Raw genomic sequence first — 9,511 nt, forward strand, 5'->3', positions numbered from 1 at the left:
TGCTGTGCGGATTTTTTTCTCGGAATTTCGAGTCTTTTTTCTATTGTTAAATGAAACTATCGTAGAAACAACTCTTTAGTTTTTTAAAGTTTAATGTAACTAACGTATAATAGAATGCTACTATAGCAACAAGTGTTCATGTTGGGAGCTTTTTCTCTTTTCCTTTCCTTCCAATTTAGTGTTCATGTTGGGAGCTTTTTCTCTTTTCCTTTCCTTCCAATTTACACCTATCATTTCCTTTCACAAGTTATTCGATATATTTATCGCGCTACTTACACTTGGACAAGTTACTCCAAAAGGCACGGCCATAGTGGGATCCCCACCTTGTTTTTAATGCTTGGTCTCCTTCTCTATGCACATCAGCTTGCCAATTGTCTTTCACGAGTACCATTATCAATGGGCTAGTAGTAGCATTATCAATGGGCTCCTACCTGATTGCTCAATGCTGCTTAGATGTTTCTCAATGTTCCTCAGTAGGAATTCTTCGCTTGATTACAAACCTCGCTCCAACTTGATCATTGACTCTTGTGTAATGTTTTATTAAAAATTTTATAGCTTTCTAGAGAGAACTGGGCAGACCATGCCTGAAACATGTGTTGCTTATTGTTGATGAGAGCAAGGCTTATGAACGACAATTATTCAGCTTGCCATTGAAGACCGCAGTAAAAGGTCTGGTACAATAAATATGCCAGAAACCAGTGAAGTTTCAGCAAAAAAATTCGACCTCTGTGTACAATAATGACTCTAAAGCCATCGCTTAGATGACTTGGAATAGAAAGATGTGGCAGCTTGACCGCTGGGCTGTCGAGGCAGAGTTGTTTTTGCGTAACACTCCACGGCAGCTCCTTCAGAAGATACTGGAACAGAAAAAACCCATGAAAATCAGAATACGAAAATTGATGTTGAAGTTGACCAGAATACCACATGAAACCTAGCAAATTTTACTTCCCATTGCGTTTTAGGTATTGGAATGCCATCTTGCCTTAAAACTGCTGGCAATTTTTCTGCTAGTCTTAAGCTGATTGTTCAATACTTTCTAAGCTGAAAGCATGCCACCGAAATTTTATCATGTTGCTTTTCCCTTAGCTGATGCTGATGATATGAGACACTTGCACAGAGTTTATTATAAACAATAGTAATCAGAGTTTACTTGCTATTTCAAGAGTAGCTTGTCCTCTTGAGCTCTTGGATTCCACTCCCAACGTGGTTGATCCGATCAAGGAAAGCCTTCTGGACCGACTCACAGCCTTCTTTTCGTTCTTGGTTGCAGGACCTGATAATTGCTGATTCGAAATTCTGCAAAACCAGCCAGAGATGGACTAACAGTCTGCCAAATCACTCATCAATTCCTTGGCCGTGGAATTGCAACTCCAAACAATCTATGCAAAGCACTTTCTACCGATTTATTCGTCGAACTGAACTTACTTGCTCTGGAACTCGAAACAATCCCTGCAACAACAAAGAACAGGACCAAGAACTAATCACTACTTGGATTAAGCAGCTTGAAATAATTCTGCAGAACAAGTCATATACAAGACGTTCGAGAGCCTACAAAGATTTGTGCAGAAATCGTCAAACGACAGCAAGAATAACTCACTACTTTGCAAACAATCTCTGCAAAAAGTCATGCACATGACATTCGATAGCCTACAAAGATTAAGTGCCGATTCATACAACCAGGAGCTTGCACAATTACCGTCTGTCGATACTCTGTCGACGCTTCTTCAGGCCTGAACTCAACGAGCCTCCTTTTGTTTGGGAAACTTCCGGACCTGCTTCGGTTTCTTTCTGGCATGCATTATCAGACTCTAAATAATATTCACTTGTTCCTTCGTCAAAATCGCCCCTGCGCACCGTCGACTCTTCCGTGCAATTATCTGCCCCCGTAGTTGAAGACGCAAACGATCTTTTCAAATGAGAATTTCGCTTCGAATCCAATCCGCCAGACGAATCGGTTCGAGCTTCATGAACGGCGAGACGAGACATTTCATCGGACAACGTCGATTCTTTGCTCGACCTCCTCACATATCCATTGTCTCTAACGGGGTTTGAGGCGATGGCCTGCCCAACGTCGTTTGTTCTCTCAACTCCATTCGCATTCGCACTTTCAGTGCTTTGAACAGTGAAGCTTCTGGCCGCTCCCACTGGCGCTCTGGAGACACTCTCCAGCACCGCCGACCTCTCGTGCCTGATCTTATTCTTCGAAAGACTGCTAACCCGTGTTGACGTCGCCTGCAAAGAAAACTCGGAATTTGGAGTTCTGCTTTCGGGAGACGAAGCTTGTCGAGAAGTTTTGCTGATCCTCTGTTTAACAGAGTCCTCCTCATGAGCGCCGTAGATTACTCCCTGCACACCAGGAGAATGCGGCAGCGATTGGTCTACAAACCCTGAACGGGGAAGGCATTTTCGAGCCACAATAGCAAGGCTGCTCTGCCGAACCTGAAGCGAAGCCGTCATGTCAAATTCTACGCACAGGTTTCTTCGGAAAACTAGACAGTTGAAGATTTGCAGTAACCTCCTTACCTCTGCATTTCGCACTTCTTCCAAGGGCTGCCTCCGGGTTCCCACGTCTGCACCGGTTCGTTGGCTCGGCGATGTTCCGGCCTTCAGTTTTGTCGTACATTCCACGTTCTTGCTTCGAACCTCTTTTTGAAATCGTTCTAGCTCTCCGTCCTTCTTGGCTAAAGCATCTTTCAAGAAGGCTATCTGTGTAGAGTCAGTCATATTAGTAGGCTAGTCGACCGACAGCAGAACCAGGAAAACAAGGATTCTTTTGCTTAAATTCCTTACCTGCTCCTTAAGGTCTCGGATCTCGCCACTTTCCTTGTTAGTCTGGGCAGCACCAAGCTCTACTGCTGCTACCCTCTCTGCAAACTTCAAGGTACTTATGGTTTCTCCATAAGAATCTTCGTCGGGACTTATGTGCACGAACATGAGAGTCTTGGCCTGTCCACCTGGAAAATGCAACCCGGCGCGAGAAAGAATTTCAGTATCTACTTTGGTTGATAGGTGCGGCAATGCTGGTAATCGACAGTTTTCCATTATTACGTTAGTATTTTGTACCTAGAGAATCTTGGAGTAGCTGTGTCAGCTTGCTGTTCCTGTAAGGAATGTGTGCACTCTTTTGTGCGAGCGCAGCTATCACATCTCCCAAAGCTGACAGAGATTTATTGATGTGCTGGGCTTCTTTCAATCGATCTCCTGTGGCTTCGGATTTATCTACTCTCTCGCTTCCAGCAAGGTCAACTAAGTGAAGACAGCCTCGAAGAACAGCTCCAGACGCTAGATCTGTGCCCCTAACATGCACTGTCACAACACTGCAACCTTGTGCATTATAGTGGCGCACCATTTGCATGTACAAGGCAGAGACAAATGCAAGATCCAACCAGCACTATCCGAGATCATAGCCTTCAATGCATGTATGTACATACCTGTGAGAGCGACTGCTGCGCTCATTCAGGGCAGTGATCCCCACAGCACGGTTTTTATGTCCCCTGGTCATAAGCTCCAAAACATCTTGAGTAGATTCCACAGGCATCATGTTGGCATCGGGAACATTTATCCCATTCTGTTGAGAGCTGTTGCGAATCTCAAGTGTAATCTCAGAGTTAAAGAAGATTTCAAGCCATCAAAATTGGAGAACAGAACCACCAATCTACAATAGTAATATGCACGTCCCCATATAAAGGATATTTTTTGTTGGAACTATCAGCACAAAGTAGATCGCGGACTTGCTCGTTATATATCTCAATCATCTGAACTCCAACTTCATAATTTATTAGATCTTTCCGGTTCTGAGATATTTGAAACAGATCGTGCAAAGCACGAAAGTTCACTCCCCAGTCCTTTGGCGATGGGTTATTGGGACCAGTCTGCACAATATAAGTATCCCTTGAGTTCAGTTAGAGAGAAGCATTCGTTCGAAAGCCGATTCAGATTAACACAAGGTCAGATTTGACATTTACCATCGTGTAAGTCTTTCCAGAGCCAGTCTGGCCATAAGCAAAGATGCACACATTGTAACCATCAAGCACAGATCTAATTAATGGTTGTGTGTCCAGAAAAACTTCCTCTGCAAAGATTCATTGAAAAGCTACTTCAAGGTCTCCTCTGCCAAAAAAAGTTCAAAATGGTATTGCAACACTAAGTTTCCTGTTCCACAAGACGAATCCTTACCCTGTGCAGAAGTTGGTCCAAAAACTTTGTTGAAATTAAAGGATTTGCGCTGATCTTTTCCTTGCTTCATAGGGTTTACAATCATTATGGATCCTTTCTCCCCTATAAAATCGACTGTACTTTGCGCACTATTTTGGTCATGTAGAAAAGGTTTTACTCTACAGTAAACCCTGATATTTCCTGCAACAAACACGAAGGAAGCATTTCAAAACGTGAAATCAAACTTCAACAAAATATGGTATGCCTAATGAAGTTGATTTCAGAAACTCGTTGACCTTTTAAATCTTGTACTAGATTAAAAAGTTCCCTGTTTTCAGCAGCAACTTTGTGATACTCTGCTGCAGCTTGAGCAAGGCCTTGGACCTTCACACCTGACCATGCCAAGATGAAAACTTCAAACTTTCTACGAGAGACCAAGTGTTATGTTAATCCCATCTTTGATATAAACTTGCTAGAACAGAACTCACCAATGGTCTCCATCTCTCTTTCCCATGCAAACTGCCAATCTTTAACCTTATGCCTGGTCATCTCCAACGATTGTTTTAGCTCCTGAAATCAAGGATTCACATAAATACGACCAAGAACATGGTTAGGAAACGTTTTACCTGCCTCTGGATCCATCTAGTCATCAATAATGAGAAGGTGACCCACCTCGAGTTCATCATTTTGAGAGACTAGCCAGAAGGCCTGCTGCTGCTCCATGTTCTTCACTCGATCAAGCTCCATTTGGAGAGATTTAATCTTAGCCTGATGTTCTGAGCAATCCTCTGCGATCCTTTCTTGGCTTGTCTTCAGCTTCACAACAAGTTTACAAAGACTAACTTTAGCTTTCATAAAGAAAGCAAATCCTGAAACATGGGGCATGCGTATACCCATTTTCTATTTCCAGCAATTTTTATAAAATCAAACCTTCAATTAATGGAACCTAGACACTTCCATTAATGTTATCAGAAGGGATATCTAATCCTTGTTCATTAATTTTAAGTATATTGCTAACATGATATGCTGACTAGAGACAAGCAGGTTACTTCGCTTGCCACATTGGCTACAATTTTTCACAAATTGACGTGGATTGAGATTGCTCAGCCTCAATGGTTTCTGCTTTTGCCAGCATGTGAAGGAGGCATATAAAAGACTCTTATAGTAAAGTGAGTGCTTCATCCCAACATAATTAATGCCTACATGAGGCAAGCACAACCAGCATTGTGTCGACATCCAAAATATTTTGTGGGGTTAAATTGCAGCAAGTGGACTTTGTACAAGTCTCAAGCCCAAAATTGCACTTGACCATCCAATGCAGCTCCTACTCCTGCCTAATCTCCATTCTCTAAGATGAGTCTTTTTCCTTCACGCCAAGACACACAATTAAAGTTCTCCATGCTGACGTAGCTTAGCAATAAAGTTAGGCAATCATAGATGCAAGATATTGCAGGATACACTGGAAAGATCGGAAACACTAGTCTCCAAGAGAATTTTCAGGGAAATATGTTGAATATCAATGCTTTACTGATCAAGCATTCAATTCTATTTTCTCAACTCACACCGCAATAAATACTCACTAGTCTTTGAGATTTCCATCCTCATAGCTCAGATAAATTTTTAGAACTATTGCAGGACTAAATGGATCAGAAGACCACTCTCAAAGGGATTTTTCAAGGAAGTATGTTCAATACAACTAGTAATGCAGAGATCCTCCATCATTCATAGTTGGCTCGCATGTTGCAGACTCATTAATTAGCCACAAGCAGGTGACAAGGTTCACCAAGTGAAGATTCACTTTCTTTTCCTCAAAACTCCAGCTTTCACTTCACATATCTGTGAACCCCGACCATCTGAGATTTGGCATTCCTCACACTGTTGGGATAAGCACCTGTCTTCAAACACCAACATTTCCTGCAATTCACCGAATTTTCCATAAGACTTAGATTTGTTGTTGCTGTCGAGTTTGAGATAAGCATCATTACGGAGCCTCCTGGACGATATTTTTGTCCCAGAATGAGGGATGTTCATATAGTTGTCCAACTGTTCCTGGGACCGATGCTACAAAATCCAGGCACATTTAACCCTCAGGCTTTTTGCAGGGGGTTGGGCCTTCCCAAGTATTGATGCCCTTGAAGTAGATCTACTCAGAACAAATAAGGGCAACAAACCTAGTATATCCGTTTGTTGATTGGAAGAAACTAGCTGATGCTGCTGTCCTCATGAAATGCTATTGTTTTTAGGTGCATGACATGTGAAGACATGCAAACTATGAACTTTGAAAGTTTTCCCTAGTTTTCTGTTAACTTCTTAATTTACATCTCGAGTCCTTTCACCATAGAGTCTACCAGCGAGAGGAACAGTCTTCCACATGACCAGAAAGCTTTTAGCTGCTGCTGCCTGACTCAAAACTTGCCCTCAAAACTCTCTTAGTACCTTTTGCTCCGTCACAGTTGGACCTCTGTAGCTGAGAAAATACTTCTGGGCTATTCCAATTGTATACCATGATGAGACACCATATATCCCGGCATGCATGTATGTATGTTTGCGAATGTATTTATATGAAGACGTAAACATGTTATCTAAGATTGACACCTCAGAAAAGCCCATGCTTGTTTCTGTTTAGTTGCCTGTTTTTCCATGTCCCACAACAGCTTCTGTTTACCTGTTCCTCTTTACGTGAGATCCTTTGCTCAAACTCCTCCATGACTTTCTTCAACATGTATTCAACAAGCTGTGAAGCCACGAGAACATAGATTCAGTTGTAAAGCAAGCAAACATTCATGACAAGAGAAGTGTTTTGCCTACATCAATTGAACTAACCGCGGGCACTTCTTCAGGTTGTTTGTCATGCAGAACCAGTTTCACCATCTTTAAGAGTGACTCCGAAGACATGATCTATACATCAGTAGAAAGACGTCTTGATTACATAACGTCCGAAGAACATGAGCATAGCGTCACAACATATGGCTGACATAATCTGATAAGCGCAATATACTTGTAAATTCTTTAATCAAAGAAAGAGGAAGTACATCAAGTGAGGTTGCTGTCTCTCGAATTCTTAACATGGGAGTTTCCTGTGAATTTGGATCTCTTTCACGGAATACATCCACAAACTTTTCTCTTGCGTCCTGCACCCATGCTGCATTGGTATCTGGAAGGAAGTTCACATACGTCTCAGTGAGGTTGTGCTAGCGTTCCTCCGGAAAAGCTTCAAGAAACCCTTCTTACTCAGACCTGGATTTGTCCAAACTATATCACTATATATTACCTACCCGAATATTCAGAGTCCTTCAGTGAATCATCGAGGGAATGTCCCTTCCATAGACCATTAAATTGCCCTCCTTTCCCTGTCTGAGCAAAGGGACTCCCAAAGTCCTCAGAAAGATTATTTGAGCTATCAGGTACACCAAAGCGCTTGCGGATCTGACTCTGTGTTTTTGTCGAGGCCTCTGAAGATCTTCCACACCCCATAAAAGCGGATCCAATAACTAGCTTTGACGTTGGTTTTTGTGCACAAGGGGATTTCAAGGGACCCGCAAACTTCCAAATTCCGTGTCCACCACCCTGCTGCCATTCGTGGTACGCCTTGAGAGCTAAAATGCAGTCCACTACCTTTGCTGACGAACCCGTTTGCAAGCTTCCCTAGAAATGCAAAACGCAGAAATCGAACGGTCAGCCAATGTACGTTACACGTGGAAGTTGTCAGAGCGTTGATTCCACATTCCGGAGGTTAATCCAGATTGTGTGTTTTAACGCAGAGTAAATACCAAATCTACAAATCTGGACAGTCGTACCTTTTCTAGATCCGAAGCTTCAAACGATGGCAATTTCAGCTCGTCCACAGCTACAAGAAAATTTCTTACGTTCTCAAAATACTGATATGCTGAGAGCGCCGCCCCTTGGGGAGGAGGACTGGAAGGAGTCGGATTTTCCACGATCTGAAGAACAAAAAATCAGGTTTAAGAAAGGCATCCGCCTACCCCGCTTCGTGCAGTTTTTGAGGTGCTTCCAACGGAGTTTGCCTAGCCAGTTCTACAGAATGAATGCCGGACTTGGAAGGCAATGGTGAGAGGCACCTTCGGAACTGCTCCCGGATTTAAGTTGTTGATGAGGTTGCAAAGAACCAGGCCGTTTCTTAAACACAATCGAAGCTCCTCTTCTGAAGGATCAACTGCGAGATCTAGCGGACCGACCATTTTCTGTAGCCACGATGCAGCTTGAGATCGTCTCCCAGCTGCATGCCACAAACCACGCAGAATTATAGAAGTTCTGAAGCCGCTCTTCATCCCACCCCGTTACTCGGAGGAGGACAAGCGGAATTACGCAATCAAAAGGGGAAGAATAAGTTCAGGAAGGTTTGAAGCTAGCACAACATTCTCTACAATCTCTAGCATCCAACACAACAATCAAGAGCTAGAGCTGGAAGAAATATCAAAGCAAACACTGCAAGCGAATCTACGTGCTTGAGACGCGGCCAAGTACAATTAGCAAGACAAGGCATGAGAGGCAAAAATTGCGTCTGCACCTGCTTCGCTGGATTTTCGGCAGGCCAAGTGCACGTCGCTCAAGCGGTCGGAAGGCGATGGGAGGTTCATGAAGGAATGGTGAGGTGAGGGAGGGGAAAGGGCAGAGAAATTGGGAGAAGGAGAGGAGAGGTGAGGAGGATGGAGGTGGTTTATGGGAGGCATGATGGGAAAGGAAGGAGCTGAGGAGGTTTAGAAACGATACAAAGAAAGAAAGAAAGGGTATGCGGAGATGAAGACGAAGAAGAGAGAGACACACACAGGAGAGAGAAGAGAGAGGGTAGTAACTTGAACTCCCTCAAACGGTCACATTCTCCCCCTTCCCCTCCACGTCACCCTTCCTCTTCCCCTCCACGTCAGCACCTTTGCTCTCTTCTCCCCTTCCCGCCCTCTCCACCTCAGCCTTCTCCCCCGGTTCCCCCGGCTTTCCGGCGAGTATATCGTATTTGATTCCCCTTTCGTTCTTTTTGAAATTTGTAAATATTCCACCACCAAATTTGAAGAGCCGTTGCCGCATATGATGTCACTCTGCATTCAATTTGCCCGAGACCCCACGACTCACGAGTCACGAGCCTCAACTTTCAAGTGAGATCATGCTTGCCAGGTGGTTCCATCAACTCTCTAAAGGTTGCATGTTCACGAGCAAATATTTGTTGAACACTCACCAATAAGGTCTATTTACTAGCTGTTCCCACACGAGGCAAGATGTGGCATTTGAGGAGCTCTCACGCTTTCAAACCTCCACCGGCGGCTGAGGGGTGTCTCAACCGCCACCCGCTTTTTTAGTTCCCACGCTCTGAGAAAACTTGGAGCAAGGTGCTATAGAGCGG

At 43.6% G+C, this 9,511-nt stretch overlaps 1 protein-coding gene across 1 annotated transcript; it reads right to left on the reverse strand.

The window, feature by feature from the left end:
* Window positions 1-417: 417 nt before the first annotated feature.
* Window positions 418-8,892, reverse strand: LOC147904086 (kinesin-like protein KIN-14Q). The gene is made up of 21 exons (XM_087370485.1): window positions 8,684-8,892; window positions 8,235-8,392; window positions 7,953-8,096; window positions 7,431-7,800; window positions 7,188-7,309; window positions 6,979-7,053; window positions 6,821-6,889; window positions 4,828-4,971; window positions 4,644-4,725; window positions 4,452-4,547; window positions 4,177-4,356; window positions 3,966-4,072; window positions 3,694-3,872; window positions 3,432-3,596; window positions 3,064-3,317; window positions 2,791-2,954; window positions 2,524-2,706; window positions 1,697-2,439; window positions 1,426-1,449; window positions 1,151-1,296; window positions 418-857 (listed from the first exon to the last, which is right to left on the reverse strand). Exons 1-21 carry the CDS (start codon window positions 8,844-8,846, stop codon window positions 745-747), a joined length of 3,681 nt encoding a protein of 1,226 aa, XP_087226611.1. The 5' UTR covers window positions 8,847-8,892; the 3' UTR covers window positions 418-744.
* Between the last annotated feature and the right edge of the window lie 619 nt (window positions 8,893-9,511).

Source organism: Dipteris shenzhenensis, chromosome 3 (genome assembly GCF_047967505.1).
Source record: "Dipteris shenzhenensis isolate YYH24624 ecotype China chromosome 3, Dip_SZ_1.0, whole genome shotgun sequence".
Classification (NCBI taxonomy): domain Eukaryota; kingdom Viridiplantae; phylum Streptophyta; class Polypodiopsida; order Gleicheniales; family Dipteridaceae; genus Dipteris; species Dipteris shenzhenensis.

Excerpts from the sequence above, each read along its gene's own strand:
- LOC147904086 (XM_087370485.1), bottom strand. The coding sequence starts at position 8,846 with ATGCCTCCCATAAACCACCTCCATCCTCCTCACCTCTCCTCTCCTTCT. Across the intron at positions 6,890-6,978 it reads AACCTGAAGAAGTGCCCGCG|CTTGTTGAATACATGTTGAA; the intron begins GTTAGTTCAATT and ends GTGGCTTCACAG. Across the intron at positions 4,972-6,820 it reads TCTCACGTAAAGAGGAACAG|CTGAAGACAAGCCAAGAAAG; the intron begins GTAAACAGAAGC and ends CTTGTTGTGAAG.